Here is a 23,596-nt window from a genome sequence, read left to right as displayed (position 1 = left end):
ATCCCTCAGAAGCATTAATCACAACATTTAAACCGTATATTTGACCAATTTATCCAAGATGACCTACTATCATCTCCGTCATGTGGAACTACATGTTTTATATTTATAATAATACGACGTCAAATGATGAAATTTGACCTGATTTACATACTTAGTCAATTAAATTACTTTGTAAATAATTCCATAATGGTTTACATAACAAGATGATATTTTAAAAAGATGTGATTTCCAGACTTCTAAGATCATGTTAATCTAATCTAATAATACGGTTACATTCCGAAGGGATTTTTATGGAGCATTGGAAATCATATTAATATGACAAGAGTCTGAGAGAAGAAATATCTAACCTACAAGTTAACATATTATTTAAGTTGTCATATTTCTCATAAACTGAAAAGTCAGACATAAAAAAATAACTGAAACGAGATTGCATTTGTGAAAAGAATGCTATGCCACTACCTTAATACAACACTTAATATTAGGAACAGAAGATTTTGTTTCTATAGAATTGAACTTTGCAATAAAGCAGTTGTGTCTGGTGATTTTGGGGCTTTGGATCATATTTCAGCATTTCAAATGAAAGACAATCTACATATGTGCCTATAATGACAAGATACAGTATAATCATTGGTTCAAAATAAAAGTATTCTTACTTGATAACGGTTTTGTTATTTACTGCATTACATAGTTGTATAAAACTTTGAAATACAGTTGGTTATTTTTCTTAACAGTCCTAATATACATAAAACTTTCAAATACAGTTACAGTTATTTTTCTTACATACTATCTTTTCTATCAAGCATAACTTTTTCTGAGAACAAAAAAGGTGGGCATGTGCCCCAAAGCGCTCACCTGAGGACAGACTGTTGTTAGTGTAAAATCAGTGAAAGCTAGTGTTCATTACAAGAATTTGAACAATTTTGGTCACTAGACCAAACTTCATGCAAAAATGTATTTTAATATACTATAAATTTTTTACCTAATTTCATAGCTGTACATAAAAAACAAGAAAGTAAGTCACTAGGTCAAAATCTAGGTCATTTGACCACACCTAAAATTTTGCACATGGTCAAACTCTGATAAAAGCCAAAGGTCGCTTCATCAAAATCTAGGTAAGCTGACAACCCAGTTAAATTTTAAACATAAAACTGTGCACACGGTCAATAGCTGTACAACAAAGGACAAGAAAGTAGGCCATATCATCAAAATCTAGGTCAGTTATGTGTGTCGCCTTATGAACAGTATAGCTGTCACTTCAGAATTTTCTTCATAAATATAGGTTATTTATAAACACAACTCTTACAATGTACATGTACCTTGAATTTAAGTAGCATTTGAACTTATTGTAACAATGTTACGTATAGGATACTGTAGAGTACATATTGGGTGTTCTTCGTAAATAAGAAAGCTAAAAAGGAGCGGAGCTTGCGAAGCGACTGTAGCTTTCTTATTTACGAAGAACATCCAATATGCACTCTAACCGGCTTAGTGCTCCGCCTACTTGCATTTTATAATATAAAACGTCCAGTTTATATAAAATCTGTTCTATTAAGATTTGTAACCTGAAAATTTGAAAAATCCTCGTCGGTGATTGGCTTAAACAAATTGGCGAGCACTAAATCAGGATTGATGCAACTTGAATAGCTTTTAATGTGTATGAGAATTGGCCCGGACAAAAATAAAGTATAATAATAAACAAACGGTATAAAAAAAAAAAACTCTAAAATCATGAAGTACAGAGTACCCGTTTACGTGTCCTGCTCTTCTTCTAAATGAGATCTATCATCCTATGAAGTTTTAAGTCCATAGCTTTAATTGCTCAGGAGAAATGGCTCGGACAAAAATAAATTATGAAAATTAACAATGGGCAATGTCTCAAAAAATAAGAGGTGCAGAGGGTACCGGTTCTTGTGCACTGAACTTCTTGTTAACGAGGTCTACCATCCTATGAAGTTTTAAGTCCATAGCTTTTATAATTTAGGTGAAATGGCCGAACAAAAATAAAGTATTATAATTAACAAAGGGCAATAACTCTAAAATCGTGAAGTACAGAGTACGGGTTTACATTCTTCTAAATGCGATCTATCATCCTATGAAGATTCATGTCCAATGCTTCTCTAGTTTCGGAGAAATGGCCCAAACAAGAATGAAATATCATAAACAAAGGGCTATAACTCAAAAATAAGAAGTGCAGAGTACTAGCCATATCATCACTGTCGGGCCCGTCACTGTCAATGCCTAAGAGAGGGAAGGAAGGTTCGAAGAAGCCTCGTGTAGCTGCTGGGTTTCAGGTGCCTTTGCCTTCTTCTACTCCAGCTGGAGATTCAGGTATGGATTTGTTAACTATTAAACATTTGAGAGAAATGACTGGTTTGAGGAGAAGGACAAGGAAGGAAATGGCAAAACTTTGGGTTGTCAGCTCAGAGTCTTCAACAGATAATAGTGCTTCTACTACGGATAATGAGTCAACTGTTTCTGACTCTGATGATGGTGGTTCTGGGCTTCACAGTAGTAGTGTTAAGAAGCATAATAGACATAGTAATAAACATACAAAATCTGGTATAACTTCAAAATGTTCTGATTCTGTTAAAAATAGGCAAAAATATCCGCATTCTACCTTAAGGTTTGACTTTGTCAATAGAAATATTACCTTTGAGAAAATAGATTTTAATTTGTTTGTAGCAGGAGAATTAGAAATCATTTCTTCACCTAAGATTAGAGAAAAAGAAGCAAAAGCTAGATTGGATTTGTTAAAAAAGTTGATGTACCTAAATAGCTCATATGATTTTTCTGTTGTTAAGTCACTTTATGCTGCCATTTTGAGAGAGATTGAATTAGGTCACAGTAACTGGGGGGATGATTTCCATTATGTGGAGTCTGCAGTGCTGGCTAGACACAAAGTTAAGAATTTTAGAAATGTAGATTTTGTGCAGTTACGTCCCAAACCATCTTTTGATCTTCCTCAGGAAAATTCAAGTACTGTTGGAGGTGAAGATTACAAAATTTGGTTTTGTAATAGATATCAGAGGAATAAATGTACGCAAAAATCATCACATGTTATTGCTTTGAAAGGGGGAAAAACCCGGTTTGCAAAGCATATTTGTGCTACATGTTGGCAAACAGATAGAAAAGAGTTGCCACACCCAGAATGTTCCACTGCTTGCCCTCATCAAACCATCTTTTGATCTTCCTCAGGAAAATTCGAAGATAATTTGAAGTATTTTTTGTAAAACATAAAATCTTTTAATTATCGATATTGACAGGGGCTTTTTATTATTACGTCTGTTATCTGGCTTATAGTCTCCCTTTTAAAATCAGTGACTTGTTTTGATTTGCTTGACTGATTTTAACATTCCATGAAAAACGTGTCATACAAACTGTACCAAAAACTAGTTGAGCGGCTTATTTATAATAACCGCGGATGAATACAAAAAATCAGTCAAGCAAATCAAAACAAGTCACTGATTTTAAAAGGGAGACTATAAGCCAGATAACAGACGTAATAATAAAAAGCCCCTGTCAATATCGATAATTAAAAGATTTTATGTTTTACAAAAAATACTTCATTTTAATTATTGAGATCTATCATCCTATAAAGTTTCTAGTCTATAGGAGAGATGGCTTGACAAAAATAAAGTATGAATATTAACAAAGAGCAATAACTCTAGAAATAACCAGTGCATATTACCTGCTTTTATACACTGCACTTCTTCTTAATAATATTTATCATCATATAAAGTTTCAAGTCCATAGCTTTTATAGTTTAGGAGAAATGGCTCGGACAAAAATAAAGTATGAAAACCTACAAAGGGCAATAACTCAAAAATTAAGAAAGGCAGAGTAACTATTCTTGTGCACTGCACTTTGAGTCATTGAAAGAAGCATGCATACCAAGTTTGGAGTCAATCCAACTTAAGGTGACTCAATATGCTCCTGACAAGCCTTTTTCAAGGTGACACAAAAAGCATGACAACAAATTTTATATTTTTCTGCTTAAAAATTTTATTATTAATTTATTTTACAAATACAATAAATAAAATAAAGAAATAAAAACATATTTATCAATTAACATGTGAAAATTATAAAAGTTTTTTTTTTACTTTTTAATGACAACAATTATATATATTTCTGCTAAAAAAATATTATTGCTCTATTTTACAAAAATACAGTAATAAAATACAGAAACATAAACATATTTAATCCAAAAATTTGAACATATGAAAATTTTTATTATTAGTTTTTTGTTGTTTTTTTTTGCTTTGGACTAAATAGCATAATCAAGTTTATGTATATGTATAGGTTTAAAGACAAAGAAGACAATATCTCAGTGAAATGAACACAGAACTTAACATTTACAAGAATTTGTAACAGAGTTACCAACGTCCCCCGCCCCGGGAGTTTTATATGAAGCATAAAATTGTGCTATTTCAAAAGATTGAGGTATGGATCTCAGGACATTCAGTCCAAAATTATGATCAATGCTAGATCTGCAAATGTAACAATAAATTTGTTAAAAAAATAAAATGAAACACGGAATTTAAAAATCTATCATGTTAAGCTTTGACCTCTAAGTGTGACCTTGACCTTGGAGGTAGGGGAGCCGGTGCTGTGCATGACATAACGTCTTATTATTGAGACTATTTGTGCCAAGTATTTTCAAAATCCCTTGAACTATGAAGAAGTTGTAGATTGGACACAAAATATACCCTATAATTTTGACCTCTAAGTGTGACCTTGACCTTGGAGGTAGGGACACAGATGTTACGCATGACATATCATCTAATCATTGTAACTATTTGTGCCAAGTATTTTCAAAATCCCTTAATCTATGAAGAAGTAATGGACGGGACAAAAAATATACCAAATAACAGACTCTGTTAACCTTTGACCTCAAAGTGTGACCTTGACCTTAAGAGGTAGGGTGCAGGTGTTGTACCTGACATATCGGCTTATTATTGTGACTATTTGTGCCAAGTTATTTCAAAATCCCTTGAACTATGAAGAAGTTCTAGATTCGACACAAAATATACCCTATAACAGACTATGTTAATTTTTGACCTCTAAGTGTGACCTTGACCTTCGAGGTAGGGATGCAGGTGTTGCGCATGACACATCTTCTTATTATAGTGACTATTTGTGCCAAGTATTTTCAAAATCCTTTGATCAATGAAAAAGTTATAGACCGGACACAAAATATACCCTGTAACAGACTATGTTAATATTTGACCTCCAAGTGTGACCTTGACCTTGAAGGTAGGTGACAGGTTTTTGCGCATGACACATCATCTGATTATTGTGAACAATTATAGCAAGTATTTACAAAAGTCATTCATAGATAAGGAAGTTATGGACCGGACACAACATATACCCTCAAATAGACAATGTTGACCTTGAATGAGCAAGTACGACCTTGACCCTGAAGGTACGGGTCTAATTGTTGCGCATGACACATCGTCTTATTATAACAAACATTTGTGCCAAGTTATCTAAACTTCCTTTGATAAATGACAAAGTTATGGACCGGACACGAAATATACCCTGTAACAGACTATGTTAATATTTGACCTCCAAGTGTGACCTTGACCTTGAAGGTAGGTGACTGGTTTTTGCGCATGACACATCGTCTGATTATTGTGAACAATTATGGCAAGTATTTTCAAAATCCCTTCATAGATAAGAAAGTTATAGACCGGACACGACATATACCCTCAAATAGACAATGTTAACCTTGAATGAGCAAGTACGACCTTGACCCTGAAGGTACGGGTCTGGTTGTTGTGCATGACACATCGTCTTATTATAACAAACATTTGTGCCAAGTAATTTCAAATTCCTTTGATAAATGACAAAGTTATGGACCAGACACGAAATATACCCTGTAACAGACTATGTTAATATTTGACCTCCAAGTGTGACCTTGACCTTGAAGGTAGGTGACTGGTTTTTGCGCATGACACATCGTCTGATTATTAAGAACAATTATGGCAAGTATTTTCAAAATCCCTTAATTGATAAGAAAGTTATAGACCGGACACGACATATACCCTCAAATAGACAATGTTGACCTTGAATGAGCAAGTACGACCTTGACCCTGAAGGTACGGGTCTGGTTGTTGTGCATGACACATCGTCTTATTATAACAAACATTTGTGCCAAGTAATTTCAAATTCCTTTGATAAATGACAAAGTTATGGACCGGACACCAAATATACCCTGTAACAGACTATGTTAATATTTGACCTCCAAGTGTGACCTTGAAGGTAGGTGACTGGTTTTTGCGCATGACACATCGTCTGATTATTGTGAACAATTATGGCAAGTATTTACAAAATCCCTTCATAGATAAGAAAGTTATGGACCGGACACGACATATACCCTCAAATAGGCAATGTTGACCTTGAATGAGCAAGTGTGACCTTGACCTTGGAGGTAGGGGTCTGGTTGTTGCGCATGACACATCGTCTTAATATGATAAACATTTGTGCCAAGTTATTTCAAATTCCTTTCATAAATGACAAAGTTATCGACCGGACACGAAAGTGTGACAGACGGACGGACAGACGGACGGACGGACAGACGGACGGAGCCTATTTCTATATCCCCCTTTTTTCTTCGAAAAGGCGGGGGACAATTACATTTTCATTGCCAAAAGAGTAAAACTCTGCAATCCGGAATCCTCTCTAAAAATGTAATTTATGATGGTCAAGCATTCCAGTTTAAGGAGTTTTTACCAAATTATGACAGTACTAAAACATGGAGAGATCTAGTATGTAGCTTTCATGAACACATCATATTGGTAAGGCTAAGATTCTTTATATTTCAGCATTAACAAATTACACACTTTAATCTTTAGGAAATCAGTCAGTTTCTAAAATTGCGGACTTTAATTACATTGTAATTAGAGGTCGTGGTAAACTGCTTGTACAACAGTCAAAATGAAAAATAATAAAACGACATGTATCTTACTTATTTCAACTGGTTAGCTAAGCCTGTAATTTTTACTTTTACCCATTGTTGGGACTAATCAATAAATTTCAACTGGAGGTGAGAGGGGAAATGTAATTAAAGGAACTCCACTGAGATCCAATCCCTAAAAAAAACATAAATTTTGAAATTCAGACATAAATCAAATAAGGCCTATAAAACAGGGAGATGTGCAAAAGATAATTCAAAATATACCAGGAAAAAAATTGAAAATTGTATTTATGTGCTATTCTTAGCCCGATTTGGTGGATTCGAGTAATTTTTCAAATAAGAATATTTGGGCAATTGATCTGCAATTTTGCACCTAGACCTACATCAAATGAAACATTAGTCTTGAAAAATTATTTCCAGTCCCATCATGTCAAAAAAACCTCAGTGGAGTCCCTTTAAGATTGGGTTCTAAGTCACAATAATACTATAGTGTACTAAGGGCATATTGAACTAGTGAAATTAGATAACTGAAACCTCTTTATGCATTATTTCTGCAACATTTAATTTGAATAAAAAATATCAATTACATTAAGTTAAAACATTTTTAGAGCCATAACATAGCATTTTGATACTCAGATTTATCTTAATGCATGTATTATCAAACAGGGATAAAAAAACTCATTTGGAAAAGCAAGCTACCCAGTTAACTAACAAAGTGTCTGCTTGTCTACTCAAATATAGTCTTGTGCCTGAAATACATGTAGCACAGTAGGGCACCTAATGTACTTTGGTATTGGCTGGTATTTGCAAAGCAGAAATTACAATATGACCTTTAGGTATGTCAGTATAACCAGAAATCTAACAAAAATAAATATAAGGGAATGGTTTGGGGCAAACAAAATTGGACTGTATTATGAAAGACAGGGGTATAAATATTTGATTATCCTTTAATTTACTTCTAGCTCTGTTTCACTTCAGTCTCCACATGTTGCTCCTGAAATATTTAAGTAAATGATTTAATGTAGACTATATTATAAATAAAATATTCTTCACCTCAACATTTCTCATATTTTCTAGCAAATAAAAGATAAAATTTAATGATAGATTCTAAGCTATTTAACTTTAACACAAATGTCTAGATCTAGCAAAACAATATGATTTTGAATAATTATAAGATTCTGCTCTTGATAATCCCTCCTTATAATTCAATCAAACAAATTTACATTCATTCAAGGACATTATGTCCATCCAATGATATGCAGTGAGTGAACAAGTGAAAATCAAAATAAGTTACATTGTGCCTCAATTCCTTTCAATTTCATAAATAAATTTGCATGAATGATAAATAAGTCATGTGGCCCAAGAATTTACCTGTAACATTCATTTTTAAAAAAAGAGTGAAGCATTCTTTTTATACTTTAGAAAAATTTATATTTTATTCCGAACATTTTCCAATATGAACTTTTAATTGTTGATATTTAGAAAATATTTGTACCGTAGTACTGTACAGGTTACACTTGTCATACTGTGGACCTAACTGTAACCAGGTGTTTATGTTAAACACTTCTAATATCTAATCAGAATGTATCCTTAACTTATACACAAGACAAAACTGATAAGAACTCCAACAAACTATTTATATATTGTGTCATAATGAAATAATCTTATCACATAGCTCCAAATCAGCTTTCAGAAGTAATAAGATTATACCCACCCCTATCAAAAATTAATTGGGTATTTACAATATTTAACTGAATTTTTAACTTTTTATTTGATTTTACTACATTGTAATTGTGTATTTACGCAAATCCGCAGCTTATCTGGGGCTCTGCTTATCAGTTTTGATTATATGAACTTGTTTGGGTTTTTTGGGGGTTTTACGTCACATCGACACAGTATAGGTCATATCGCGACATTCCAGCTTTACTGGTGGAGGAAGACCTCAGGTGCCCTTCTGTGCATTATTTCAGGCACTAACGGGTACCCGAGTAGAACCAATGACGTTCCTTTAGCTAGCTAGATAGCTTCCTCAAATGAAAGAATTCAAAGTCCCTGTCGGGATTTGAACCCACAGAGGTGAGGGGCAAGTGGTTTGAAGTCAACGACCTTAACCACTCGGCCACGGACGCCCCGATTATATGAACTAAATCTATTGTAAGTTATATTGGTTATATTGTTTGACATGTCTGATTATGCATCTACATGTAGCAATTAAGCCATTACACATTTGCAATATGAACTAGTCGTATATTTTTCCACCAGATATGAAATATAAATATTTAATTGTTTTCTTAGTTACTAAAAACAGATAAAATCTTGCATAAGAAGCCATACTCCTTATTCCAACTGGCACAAAGAGGAGTTGAGCCAAACTAAACAACAGTCACTGGACTTACCTTATGTTTCATCCATGATAATATAGTGTTCCAAACAAGTGTTATCCCAGAAACATAAACAACTCTCAGATTTGGTGGCAGGAAGAAAAAATTAATGAATTGTGCAGGAGGCCATAAACACCAGTCAAGCTGAAAAAAAAAAAAACATGCTTTACTTTTGCATTGACTTAATTTGTATCAGTCATTTTAAGTTTTCTATAATTTGTTATTTATACTTCCCGGTGTCATATGAAAAAACATGGTCATGACCCGAATAGGTTTCGAACCCATGATCCCTGGGTTGAGAGGCAAACACCTTAACCACAGCTCACTTATTAAGAATTAAGAAATGTCTACAAGACTGTTCATACAGCAGAGACCATGGAATATTCCATAAAACTCTTTCATGCAATGTAATTAAGTGGCATATGGAGCCTAACTTAAACAATGTGTGAAACTACACAGATCAATGACTTGCTGCCAAACAGCTATAACTCCTTTTTTATGTAATACAAGTTCAAAACCATCCTCTTTATGTGGAAGCTGGTCTGCCATTTTGCCACAAGCACAAAGGGAGTTAAAGTGAAATCATGCAAACAATTAAAATGAAATGAACAATGTTTTCTGATGTAAATATATCAGAAAATAAAAGTAATACCATATAAACTGTCCAGAACTTGGCTTTGACTTCTTCCATACCTTCTTGTCTAGACTTTCCTTCTAAAAGTGACATACCTAAGATCAAAAATATAAATATCAAGAACTGTTGGAGGACAGTAACGCTCGACTATTCAAAAAGTTGTCACAAGGGTGTTTCATTGAGTATAATAATGCTTACCTATATGAATACATAAAATTGTCCTAAAAGGGGCATAATTATGCAAAAAAGCAAATCAGAGTTATGGGACTTGTGCCAATCATCTTAGATAATCATAGGAAACAAGTGTGTGAAGTTTCAATCCATTCCCTTCAGTAGTTATGGAGATACCAACTTACACGCAAAAACTCAACCAAGAATTTCTAAGTCGAAAAAGGGGCATAATTATGTAATAAAGCAAATCAGAGTTATGGGACTTGTGCCAATCATCTTAGATAATCACAGAGAACAAGTGTGTGAAGTTTCAATCCATTCCCTTCAGTAGTTATAAAGATACCAGCTTACACGCAAAAACTTAACCACGGGACGCCGACGCCGACAAATGGGTGACTGCATTAGCTCGATTATTCTGCTAATATTTTAGCTAAAAATGCTTTTAAATACAGGCAGCCGTAATACCAGATCTGTATGCCGACAGAAAGCTCCACTTGTCTCAGCGATGGATAGTATACATGTAATAAAAGCGATGTTGCAAAGGCAGTATTCTACTAAAGTGCTTTGCAGACTTAATTGAACAAGCAACTTCTTCAATTTGAATTGAAAATCTTTGATGGTTTTTTTTTCTTTTTCACATTCAAAGTTACAAAAGTGAAACATTGTAAAAACTTTTCTAGTGTTCTCTCCTGTTTAGAAAAAGTGTTCCAATTCTGAACAGTATTACAAGTGAAAGGAAAAATGCATTATTTAAATTCAGCAAGTCAAGGTTTCACAAAAGATATCATCAGTTCTATCACTCCACCTGATTTTGTCACTATTCATGTAGACAAAGAAAGAAAAAAAAAACGGTGTTAAACTGCCAATAAACACTGGTTAGGGACTACTTGTTTATGCGGATTTTATGTTTTCACCCTCGATTATATAGTTTACAAAACCTTTAAAGCATCAATAAAAAGCATTTTTATTTATATTTTCAGTTCTTATAATGTTTTCTTTTCATACAATAATGAAATAATGTACACTAACATACACTAAAGCCACATATTTGATCCATATCAGTTAATAGATATTTTGACAAAACGGTGCCAATCCGTAAGCAGCGTAATGAAGTCATCGTCAGTAAACAACTCATTCATAAACAAGCTGACGTTATTTCATACATACAAGAATGATAAATGGGGCACTGATGTAAACACAATACAAGGTAAGTTTTTATTGTTGAAAACTTGATAAAAAACATTTTTTCTCATTATTTATTTTGTTTTATAATTTCTATATCTTTGCAACAGTAGGGTGCAAAAATCGAACAGCATTATGCGAAAATCGGAACCAGAAGTTATTTCCGCTTGAAAAAATAACATTAGTGATCTTCCTTATTTTATCTTGATAGAATCGAAATAACATTGGCCTGAGAGGTGTATATTGGCTATTTAACACCGGTTTTGTCTTTTTTATGTGAAAAAAATTAACCACTCAGGCCTACGGCCTTCGTGGTCAATTCCTACACATCAAAACTCCAAACCGGTGTTAAATAGCCGATATACACCTCTCAGGCCAATGTTATTTCTTAATTAATAATATGGTATTTACAAACCCATAAAGAAAGCTGAACAGAAGAATGGTCCTGCCACAGTTTGATCAGCAAGTATTTTACAGGCTACAGTACGTAAACCAGCACCAGGGAGATACCTATCTAATATCTTATACCATACATGTGACACTGGTCCAAACAGGAATCCCATTGTGAACATTCTACCTGTAATATATAGATAAATATGCATAATATACATGTATTAAAGCTTGATTGTACAATGCATTTCAAGTACTTTCAACTTAAATCAAACACATTCAGTTCTCTTTATATACTGTAACTACAGTTATCAGTACAATGAATATGTTTCACTTAAAGGAAACATGGTTTATACACATATAAAAATTAGAATTTAGTCATTGGTTAATTTACACCAGAAACATGCAAATGAAAATCAAACTAACAAGTCTGGTCTGGTATCCTGCCTACTATATTAGATCAGAAACTTCTATGTTTAAGAGCAACAGTGCAAATAAAAACTCAAACAGGTCAAAGATGATCACTTCAAGAACCTTAAATCTTATTTGACAGTACCCAAGATTAAAATTTTAAACACATTTATAATGCAATATGGATGTGGTTTATTCAATATATACATGTATTGAAATATTCATTTTACCATATTGTTACATCAACTTTTCAAACCTGTTCCATTTTTCTAAAAATGTCCTCAGTTTACCTGTCCTTTGAAAGTTGTATGATTTTTCTTTGTTGTCCATCTTCTCAATATGTTGTATAATACAATCTCCCAGTGCAAGTAAACTAGATGCTGTAGCTGTATTTGTAACTAACAAATACTTGGAAAACATTCTACGCCCCACATGCTGTAACTTATGTAACACCATTTTACCTGCTTCAGTGAATTCAAGAATTCTGGAAATAAAAAACATAGTTGGGAAGCTTTCAAATCAAAATAAAGCATTAAAATTTTAGATAGGTACATGTAAAGACACTCCATCTTAATTTTTCATTTATACAAGAATTTTAAACTCATTACATATCTCTCTTTCCATCTCCAACGAAAAAAACCATCAAATGATATGTTGATATGATACCATTTATAAAAGATCATTAATTTTCTTTAACTTACCAAAATAAGATTAACCAAATGACCTTGCATACAGTATGTATGAGTTAACAGGTTAAAAACTGATGCATCCTATTACTTAGTCAAGACAAGCTTAACATAAGAGATCAGTTTATTGTATTGTATTAGATCTACCATGAAAACAAGTTTAACATAATTTTAATTATAAAATGGTAATTAGTAATGTTCAATAGACAGTTTACCTTGCTAATTGAAAATTCACCTAAACAGACCCATCGCGAAAATATATGACATATCATTTAACTATATTTTTTACATATTTAAGGTTTTTGATTGATGCTTAAACATAAATCATAAGATAAAAGCAAAAAAAAACATTGAATCAATGCCAATAACCCATATAATTGCCAAAACATAAATTTATTTAATTTTCCCGGAATACTCCATGTTGAAGAGTCACATTGTGTTTGATTCATGATTTGGAACAAATTTTACAAAATAGATAACCGATTACATAATTAGAAACAAATGCATGCAAGGTTTGTGGCTACATGAAGCTAAGCATGGATCTTGGTTCCAATTAATTAAAAAGGTTTTTAGTGGCCTAAATTTATTCAAATTCAGTTTAAGGAATATCAAAGGCAAATCAATAAACAGTACATTACAGTGTATTACTGTAATTTTGACCGGGCAAAGTCTGCTATGATTTAATCAAGCGCATTCGGACTCAGCAAAGGACGAGCTACAGTACAGATTTTATAAATATAGTTTGTTTAACACTAATAAAGGTATAGTATTTACAACACTTTATTCCAAATTGCGTATTAAAGTTCAATCGATAGGTTCTTTAATACTTGCATTGATGTTATGACATTATTTTTTCATATTTATCTAATTCATAAAGTGTCCTACCTTTTAACCTTTATAAATAAACAGTGTAAAAATTGTAATATTGATATTAACATATTCATTTTTCTGAGTTATTTATGTTGAATCAGAGATGACATTATGTGCTCTATGTTGAATTAGTTCTTAGAGGTGTAAAAAGCAGAGACATAGATAACATAGTTATCTATGTCTCTGGTAAACAGGTAATACATATAACATTTACATGTTGTCCCGTCTTTTAACCTTGGGCTTTACACGACAGTTGTCTAAATTAACTGATTAGGTATAAATGTTAGTGGTACAGTTGTTTAGCAAGTAGCAAATGTTAGGGTATATCTTGTAAGTTATATTGTTCTTTCTGATCAACAATACCTTTTTAAAAAGTAAATAATATACCAATTAAAAATTAAGAGGCCTGGGGTAATTGCATAGACGTTGAAAATGGTCGCTTTGAGATATTTTTGCTTCTGGGCAAAGCAACAGGCTTGATCAACATAAACTATAACAAGCCTGTAACATTTGATATATTGGACTAGTAAGTGCACTGTCCCTACAGAGTAGTGGTGAGATATAGGGATCACTTTTCTGTTGTCTTTCTGTCCACCACAAAGTTTATTTTTAGCTCGACTATTCGATAAGAATAAGTAGAGCTATTGTAGTCACCCGAGCGTCGGCGTCAGCGTAACCACTTATGTTAAAGTTTTTGTAATAGTTCAAATATTTTCAAAGTCCATTGACATATGGCTTTGAAACTTTTCACACTTGTTTACCATCATGACCCCAACCTGTAAACAGGAGGAGGTAACTCTATCAAGCATTTTGACAGAATTATGGCCCTTTTTCAACTTAGAATTTACGTTAAAGTTTTTGTAATAGTTCAAATATTTTCAAAGTCCATTGACATATGGCTTTGAAACTTTGCACACTTGTTCACCATCATGACCCCAACCTGTAGACAGGATGAGGTAACTCTATCTAGCATTTTGACAGAATTATGCCCCTTTTTCGACTTAGAATTTACGTTAAAGTTTTTGTAATAGTTCAAATATTTTCAAAGTCCATTGACATATGGCTTTGAAACTTTGCACACTTGTTCAACATCATGACCCCAACCTGTTAACAGGAGGAGGTAACTGTATCAAGCATTTTTTTTACTATCAAGCACTAAGAATAGTCGAGCGTTGCTGTCCTACCGACAGCTCTTGTTGTGTTTCCAGCTACACAAAAGCTTGTCGGATTATGTACTCCTCAAAAACTACTGTTGCAATTTTATTCAAACCTTACAGGAATGATAAGTATGCCATGTCTAGTTGTACTTGTCATTGTCTTTGTATGGTTCAATGATTTTTGTCTGGGTTATGGCCCTTTAATTGCTTTTTAATTTTTTAAGTTTGTCCAGACTACTCCTCCATTACCACTTATGCAGTTTCAATGAAACTTTACAGAATTAACTGGTAGCTTAAATACTTGGGTGTAATACAGGGTTTTGGCTTGAATGATTTTTGGCTAAGTTATGGCACTTGAATGAAAAGGGTGTTAATAAAGTTTGTCCAGACTATTTCTCTTATACCACTAATGCAAATTCAGTGAAACTTAATAGGATTGATTTGTAGCTCATGTTCTTGCTCGTGTGATGCAGGTTTTCTACTTGAATGGTTTTTTTTGTCAGAGTTATTGCCCTTTAATGATTTTTATTTAAAAATTTGTTCAAAGTACTTCTCTTATACCACTGATGCAATGTCAATGAAACTTTACAGGTCTATTCAGTAGTTCAAGTACTTGCAGACATTACACGGGTTTTCCAGTTAAATGATTTTGGCTAAGTTATACCACTTGAATGAAAAACATGTTTTGCTCTGTTAATGATTTTTGTGCCTCTTGCTACACAGTAGATGCAACATGCAATTGATCTATTTCCTAATTTCCAAAGCTATCTGTTTCTAACTAAATTATATGCAAAATCCAGCAAAATATATGCAAAGAGTTACAAATAGAATGAATAACAATTTGCTAAAATCAAAGGTTTTAAAAGGTCAGTTAAGATTTTGTTTACTGAAAGATATTGATTTTAGTTTCATATCTTTAACTAAAATCTCCTTAGCTGCCCTATTAAGCCTAAACAACAGTTATTTTGGAACATGTATCTCATATTTCAGGAGGGGCAATGGCAGTGGGGGGGGGGGAGATTATAGGAGGCATGATCCATCTGTCCACACACTGCTTGTTTGATATGGAGTGGATATGTTTTAAACTTGCATTGTTGGTCATTAAGCAATGAATGCCCCATTGACAATGACTTTTCCAGGGGATATTGGGCTTTGGTTACAATTTAAAAGTGCTTAATTATTTTTTTTTTAAACAGAACATTATGAAGGAAAGAATTATTAGCATAGATATATTATTATGCAACATATTAGTTTAATATTATTGTAAACATGTTTAATGCGAAATAAAGTTTATGTTATGTTACATGTAAATTGGAATAACATTGATGAAACTTTTAAGTAGAATTATTTATTTATTAGCTAAAGTTAAAATATATCTTCTCAAGGTTTTGATGCAAAATCAATGTGAATCATAGATAGACTATCTTAATGATTGTGTTTACTCACATGAGTGTACAATGAGAGAAAATGTTTGTAGAAAGTTTTTCATCATGCCATCTTTTTACCATGTCAAAGTAATTTGACGTCTTGAACAGATTCAAAGATACTTTTGATTTTTGTCAGAATCTGGCTATAACAAAAAATCAAGAATACCTTATTTAACTATTAACCTGATGAATTTTTCTTGTATATTACAGTAGTAACTGACAGAACAATGGGTTCAGTGGTTGGTAAGGTCATGGAAGAGAATTTCAAGAAGCAACAAGTGTTTATGGAGAAAAGTCAGTCAGAAATGGTAATCAAATTATTAGTTTAAACAAAGTTAATCAGTTCATAGCATGAATACATTTATTTAATGCATGTAAGGATTGGTCAGATACATGTAGCTATGAAAGCTTATATATAAAATATCTTCTCGTCTCTCAGTCAAACTATTATACCCAGTGTCTATTCCAGCAATTTTTGGAAAAGGCCCCTTGCACTTAGATAAAATATTGGATATTTAATTCGGGAAATTTGAGAAATTAAATTTCTTATAAATGACTGGAAGGTTTGTAACATGTTATGATATATATAATCATATAACCTGCCATTTCCTTTAAGAAATCTGTCAAAACAGTTCAATTTTTCTCTGAGGTAGGAATATTATTTGGGCAGGTGTTGGTATTTCTTTTATTAAAAGAGGCTTTTATTTAGACTGGGAATGTGGTCTTATTTCAACCCATGATGATAGGGTGAAAATGTCCTGAAATCCTTAAATTGCTGAAACTAAAAATGATTAGTATTTACCTTTGTCACCAGTTTTTGAGCCAGATCAGCCTGCATGGTGTAATCTAACAAAGCTGTATACTGTGAACTGCTTACTTTGATATTACAAAATTTGGTATCTAAAATCTGAAACTGCTATTAAAGGACAGATAAATATTCACCAGAAGAACAAGATGTAAAAGTATGAAGAAAGCATGTTGAAAAGTTAGCCTCAGAGATAAATAACAAATTTAATGATAATGCATGTACCTTTAATGTCAGATCTGTAAAAGGGGGTAATAAGAGGATGAAAATCATTATTCTTTCTACCTCAACTATTTGATAAGAATAAGTAGAGTTATTGTAGTCACCCGAGCGTCTGCGCCAGAGTAACCACTTATTTTTAAGTTTTTGTAATACCTCAAAAAATTTCAAAGTCCATCAACATATGGCTTTGAAACTTTGCACACTTGTTCATCATCATGACCCCAACCTGTAGACAGGTGGGGGTAACTATCAAGTATTTTGACAGAATTATGCCCCTTTTTCGACTAAGAATTTACTTTAAAGTTATTGTAATAACTTAAATACATTGACATATGGCTTTGAAACTTTGCACACTTGTTCACCATCATGACCCCAATCTGTAGACAGGAGGAGGTAACTCTATGAAGCTTTACAATTTACATAAGAATTTACATTTAAGTTTGCATACATGTACCACCTCAGATATTTTCATATTCTATTGACATCTGGCTTTGAAACAAGTTGAAATTTTATACTCTTTTTAGAGAGCATACTAGGACTCCCTTCAAGACCTATAACTGTCACATGGATTTTTTTAAAAGACAAATTTGCCCTTTTGTTAACTTAGAAAATTGTACATTATCAAAGCTTAGTTACTATCAAGCACTGAGAATAATCGAGCGTTGCTGTCCTACCGACAGTACTTGTTTCCTTTACAGGTTGCCAAATTTTCAAAAATACCACAAAAAATGGTAAAAAGCTAAATGAGTCAATGTTGAAAGCTGCATGCTTTTGATGCTTATAAAAAATAATATCAGTCACCACTTATTAAGAATCATTGTGAACTATTTGTTGAATTTGTTAACAACTAAGACTTTAACAAGCATTTGTATTTCATTTATAGTTGGAGCGACAAATACAAATGCAGAATCAGATGCGTGAACGTCAGGCGGCCATGATGTTAGCAAGATCTCGAGATATGTTTCAGTGGTGGTGTGCATTCTACACAACCATTGCTGTAATGGGAATTGCAGGGTAAATATTTCCTTTGCTGTTAAAATTTGTACAATGAAGCTTTTTCAGAAGTTCTGATTTTAGACAGTTATATACTGGTAACATTCATAGCTTATTATTCTTTTCTTTCAAATTAAACATTGTTGGAATTATTGATCTTATAATATTAATTTTGTCATACTTCGTCGACTCTACCGACATCAGATTTAATCTTATAAGTGCAGATTTCATAATATTATAATGGCCATATTGGTTTATCCTAGACTTGCATTATTAAAAAGCCATCTCATATACATGTATATCACAGGACACATGATATTAAACAAAGTCTGAGATGTTAACATTGTTCATAGAGAATTTTGTAGATTTTATTCAATTATAAGAGACAATCAACTTTCATTTTGAAAAATTCTTGATTAAATGTTTTGATATTTTATTCATCATTGATATTGATATTATCTATTGTTGATATTTATGGTGTTTTTTTATTTGATTAGTTTTGCGAAGAAAAAGAACCCGGCAGCATTAGTACCACTGGTTCCCTTTGGTTTTATACTAGGCTATCAGTATGACTTAGCTTACAGTACCAAGATGCAAAGATGTAGAGGTAACTTTTACTGCTAGATATTCACAGTTATTGCCCCTGTTTATAACCAGTTTTTAAGTAGAAAAAAATACTGGTTATTAGATAAGTAAATTTTAATGTTCAAGGATGAGTGGGAGTTTAAAATTTCTTCCGTGTGCAAGGAGTTTCAACCAAACTGTCTTAGAATTATTTTCACCAAGTGCCCTTGTGCTAATTGTTTGGGTTTTGTGATTAATCATTTTTGGCAGAATATGGCACTTTGTTCTAAGAGATATATTTGTTCATTTTTAAATTTGGTATTCTTATAAAATAATGGTTTATACTTGTAAAATATGTATATCTTTTAATATGCTCACAATACATCTATACAACCTGTTTCAGATGAAGCAGAAAGAATAATGATAAATGAAAGCAGCTACATACAGTTACCCAATGGTCTACCAACATTAAAAAGTATTGATGCAGGGAGACAAAAGGGAAAATAATCCTACATTTGTTATATAAAACACAATCAACAAAAAATACTTATAATTGTGACTGTGTGTTTGTATACATTCATTAGTAGTGCCATTTTAAAGTAGCTCATCTCCAGATTCATGCTACTTTTTACAACACTTAGAAAATTAGGAATTTTAACAACTTTTATGAAGTGTACAAAATGAAGCTTACAGACTTTATCATCCACAGAAGTTATATTTTAATGTATTGAAATATGTAGGTATAACTCTAACTCCATAGTTAATAGGATGTACCTGTTATATGAAAATTGTAAATTTAGTCATAATTTGAAGAAAACAAGTAGATCTGTGTAAGTCAGCTCCTAAATAATGTAATATGATGTAAGCATAAGAAGATCTTAACTTTAGTTACATTACTTTAGTTACATTGGGTACACACTTGAATCTTAAATATTTGCACATTTTGTAAACTTGTTACTTAGAGTTTAGTCCTTAACTAGAAATTTGTTGACTCATCTTGGAACTTAAAGCAGCATGCCTCCAAAGATTCATGTTAATTTCCATGAATTTTTTTTCAATGTAACATTTTTTTTTTAAAAAAATAAAAATTTTTGGGGAAGTTAACAAAGGCACTTATCGGTTTAAAAACCAAATTTTAATTTACTGGGGGTTTTTTCACACAGTTAAAAAAAGAAATTGGGATTAAATTGAAAAAAATCAGTTTTTTAAAATGCAAAATTAACGGAAAAAATTTAAATTTTTTAAATATTGAATATTTTTTTTTTTTTAAAAATTATTTACTTTGTAATTTTTTTTTTTCTCAATTTTAAATTTTTCCCTTGAAATTTTTTGCACCCTTTCCCCCTTTTAAAAATTTAAATTTTTTTTAAAAAAAAAGGAAATGATTTTTTTCTATAAAATGGGAATGAAATGTTTTAAATTTTTCAGGCCCAAATTGTGTTTTTTTTCAATAAAAATTTTAAAAAACTTTTTTCAAAAAACCAACAAGCTAATTTTGGGGTTATGTAAAATTTAAAATTTTAACCCATGAAAGAATTTTTTTATGTGCTATTTTTTTTTGTTTATGGGGAAAATTTTAAAAAATTTTTTTTCCCAAATTAAAACAAAAAAATGCTTTAAAATTTTTTTTACATTGCAAAAACTTTTTATATATCTTTTTAAAAGTTTTTAAAAATTAAAAATTTAGGAGGAATATCCCTTTGAAAAAAATTTAAGTTTAATAAAAAAATTTTTTTGGTGAAATTTACATGTATTTGTTCCCTTTTTAAAACTAAAAACCCCTTTTTTATCCCCAATTTCTTCTATTATCCCCATACTTTTTTTATAAAAAAAAAAATGCCCAATGAAATTTATATTTTTGGTACATACATTTTTTATTTTTTATAAGTGATGTCTACATTTTTTTAAAGATAATTTTTTTAAAATTTTTAATGTGAAAGTAGGCTTCCAATAAGCATATAAAATTTTGCAAAAAAATTTTAAATTGGGGGGGGGGGGAACTTTTAAAAAAAAAACAAGAAAAAGGGAATAAAATTTCATTTTTTTTTTAAAAAATTTTAAGGGGCATTTATTCCCTTTATTTAAAAATCAAAAAAAATGGAATCAGTTAATTTGTTTTATGGTTTCGTTTTTTTCTTTTTTAAAAAAGAAAATAAAATTTTTTTCCCCGGCGGGCATAATTTCCCCGTGCCATTTCCGGGGGCGCACTTTTTTCTAACCCCAAAATTCAAATAAAAGGTACGGTTAAATTTGGGGTTTTAAAATTTAAATTTTGCTAAATTGAAATTTTCCCATATTCCAGGGACATAAATTTTTTACATTTGTTTTTTTTCAGAATAAAGAAAAACTTTATGTTTTTTTTAATGTTTAATAGTTTACCCAAAATTTGTTTTTTTGGGAAATTTATTTAAATTTATTTAAAAAAACCCCTTTCCCCTGAAAAAAAAGTAACATGATTTCACTTCAGGGATTTTTGGTTTATTTTTCCCTTATTTGAAATTTAACCTGTTTTAAAACTCCTTTTTTAATTAAGAAAGACTTTTTTTCCATTACTGCTTTTAAGGGTTTAAGGGGAATTGCGACTGCAAATTTTAAAGTAATTTAAAACAAAAAAAACCTTTCACTTGGGACATGCTGGATTAAAAATATTTCCCCTATACTGGGGCCCAAAGGGCCCTTTTCCTTTTTTGGGGTCTGTTGGGTTTCGGGTAAACCCTTTTTTTCAAAATTCTTAAAAAAGGGGACGTTATTTTTTTTTCTTTTTTATTTAAACGGGGTTTTTTGGGGAATGAAATTTGTAAAAAATTAAAAAAAAAGTTTTTTAAATATTTCCCTGAGCCTTGAGTGTTATATTATTCTATAAAATAAAAAAATTTTTTAAAAGGGTTAAACCAAAAAAAAAAAGATTGAAATTTAAAATACTGTAAAACAGGTAAGATGTAAAATTGATAATGCCATTAAAAGTCAAATTTATGGCTGGTTTTGTTTTAATTTGAGCCGTGAGGATAAAAATTCAATTACATCTCATTTCTCAACTACTTGTCTCAATGTTATTTAAAACTTTTTTCTGAGCCCAATTTCTTAATCTCAGGATTTTCATTGGACAGTGTTAATTTCTGTTGGCTGTTTTCTTACCAATTAAATACCTGAGATTTCAGTTCATCATTCAGAGGGTTTAAGGCTGAGAAAATGTCTTTATAAACCTTGGGGTACCAGGAAAAGACAGACCAAAAAAATAACAGTTTGGAATTCACTTGCTGAAGATATCAGTACAAACCTGTTACTGGTATTCTTTATGTCTAAAATGTTGAGCAGTTCTTTTAAAAAACAAAAGTCTTGTCCCGTGGGATTAGCACACTCGCTTTTCTCCGTACTAGATACATTAGTTGAAAAAAAAAAAAGGCCAAACCAATAGAAAAAAGGGGGAAAATTTTTTGCAAACAATTTTGCAGGGGCTAACCTTTCTATTAAAAGTCAACAAATATTTTTTCAAAGGGTTTTTAAAATGAAATTTTTTTTAAAAAGCCTTGGGTTAAAAAGGGAAATATTTCCCCCGTCAAAAAAAGGGAAAATTTTAATTTTAAAAAAAAATGGCCGTCTGATTATCTTTCCCCCTTAAAAAAAACATTTTTTAAGGGGGGACCAAAGTTTTCCCCCAGTTTTAAAAAGGGGGGGAAATCTTTATTTTTTTTTTTGAAAAAATTTTTCCAAAATAAATTGGTTTTAACCCCAAAAAAAAGGGCAAAAACTCCGGAAAAAAAAAACTAGTAAAAAGATAAAAAGTTTTCCCGGGCCCTTTAAAAAAGCATTTTAAAATTTTTAAATTTTTAAACCCAATTTTTCCAAAAATTAAAAGGGGATTAACATTGAAATTTTTTTTAGAAATTGACCCCTTAAAAATTTTTGTATAAAGGAGGCATTTAACTTTTCAAAAATGAAATGTAAGGAATTTTTTGATTTACTGTTCTGAAAAGGTGGCCATATTTTGATAGTTTTGAACATGTATTTTAAAAATTTTGAAGTACATGTAAATAGCCTTTTCAATAGTTTAATTGAGAAAAAAAGGGTTGTCAACAAAAAAAATGGTTAGCGGAAGCAGGGCTTGACATTAAAGTAAAAATGGGGCATAACTTTGCATAAAAAAAATTTTATAGGATTAATCTTTTACCCTTTGAAATTTGGCCCAATAACTTTAGTATGTTATGGTGATTTTAAAAGTGAAAGTTTTTTATAACTTTCTGAAGCAAAAAAAAAAACCTTAAAATTCAAAAAAAACACCGTATTTACCGGCGGCCAGTGATAGCAGATCACTGGACCTGAAATTTTTTACCGCTCGGGGAAAAGGTTTGGTTATTAAATTTATAAACAATGGTTGGGATTTTTTAATTTCAAAAAATACGGCCCCATTTCATTTCTATTTAAAAATTTTTTTCCATTTTACTGGGAAAAATAAATTTTTTGGTAAATTTTTTACTTTTTTCAAAAAATATTTTTGAGCAGGTTAAAAATTGGGCATCTTCGGGGAAAAATTTCCCCGAAAATGGGTTCTGTTTTTTTTTTTAAAAAAAATCTCCAAATTTTAAAAATTAAAAAATTTTTGGGGGGGAATTTTTTTGTTAATTTAAAATAGAACGTTTTATCAATTGGGGGGGCATTTCAAAACAAAAAATCTACAAAATGTTAGGTCCTTCCCAAAAGTTTTTTTTCCCGACATTCCCAAACTTTGGGCCGGTCGAAGAAAAAAAGCTTTCCCCTTGTGGGGATACTTTATTTTATTTTCTGCCGTC

The 23,596-nt window shown here is 31.6% G+C and overlaps 2 protein-coding genes across 2 annotated transcripts; one reads left to right on the top strand and one right to left on the bottom strand.

The window, feature by feature from the left end:
• Window positions 1-6,636: 6,636 nt before the first annotated feature.
• LOC132737674 (mpv17-like protein 2) lies at window positions 6,637-13,181 on the bottom strand. Its single transcript, XM_060725009.1, has 6 exons — window positions 12,987-13,181; window positions 12,376-12,569; window positions 11,700-11,861; window positions 9,950-10,026; window positions 9,313-9,441; window positions 6,637-7,910 (listed from the first exon to the last, which is right to left on the bottom strand). Exons 2-6 carry the CDS (start codon window positions 12,539-12,541, stop codon window positions 7,875-7,877), a joined length of 570 nt encoding a protein of 189 aa, XP_060580992.1. The 5' UTR covers window positions 12,542-12,569; window positions 12,987-13,181; the 3' UTR covers window positions 6,637-7,874.
• A 260-nt stretch (window positions 13,182-13,441) lies between these two features.
• Window positions 13,442-19,846, top strand: LOC132737675 (plasminogen receptor (KT)-like). Its single transcript, XM_060725010.1, has 5 exons — window positions 13,442-13,532; window positions 16,436-16,533; window positions 18,136-18,266; window positions 18,743-18,852; window positions 19,213-19,846. The coding sequence occupies exons 2-5, from the start codon at window positions 16,453-16,455 to the stop codon at window positions 19,314-19,316; spliced, it is 426 nt and encodes a 141-aa protein (XP_060580993.1). The 5' UTR covers window positions 13,442-13,532; window positions 16,436-16,452; the 3' UTR covers window positions 19,317-19,846.
• Window positions 19,847-23,596: the final 3,750 nt, after the last annotated feature.

This window comes from Ruditapes philippinarum, unplaced genomic scaffold, assembly GCF_026571515.1.
Source record: "Ruditapes philippinarum isolate M1 unplaced genomic scaffold, ASM2657151v2 ctg10881_1_1_1_1, whole genome shotgun sequence".
NCBI lineage: Eukaryota > Metazoa > Mollusca > Bivalvia > Venerida > Veneridae > Ruditapes > Ruditapes philippinarum.
Note: the sequence above shows the minus strand (reverse complement) of the source record. Positions and strands in the feature narration are given on the sequence as shown.

Bases quoted from the DNA above. Each gene is read 5' to 3' on its own strand.
- LOC132737674 (XM_060725009.1), bottom strand. From the start codon at position 12,541: ATGGTGTTACATAAGTTACAGCATGTGGGGCGTAGAATGTTTTCCAAG. The intron at 11,862-12,375 runs GTAAACTGAGGA...TATATATTACAG, and splicing joins ATACAACTTTCAAAGGACAG to GTAGAATGTTCACAATGGGA. The intron at 9,442-9,949 runs GTATTACTTTTA...TTTTTTTTTCAG, and splicing joins AGTTCTGGACAGTTTATATG to CTTGACTGGTGTTTATGGCC.
- LOC132737675 (XM_060725010.1), top strand. From the start codon at position 16,453: ATGGGTTCAGTGGTTGGTAAGGTCATGGAAGAGAATTTCAAGAAGCAA. The intron at 16,534-18,135 runs GTAATCAAATTA...TTTCATTTATAG, and splicing joins AGAAAAGTCAGTCAGAAATG to TTGGAGCGACAAATACAAAT. The intron at 18,267-18,742 runs GTAAATATTTCC...TTATTTGATTAG, and splicing joins GCTGTAATGGGAATTGCAGG to TTTTGCGAAGAAAAAGAACC.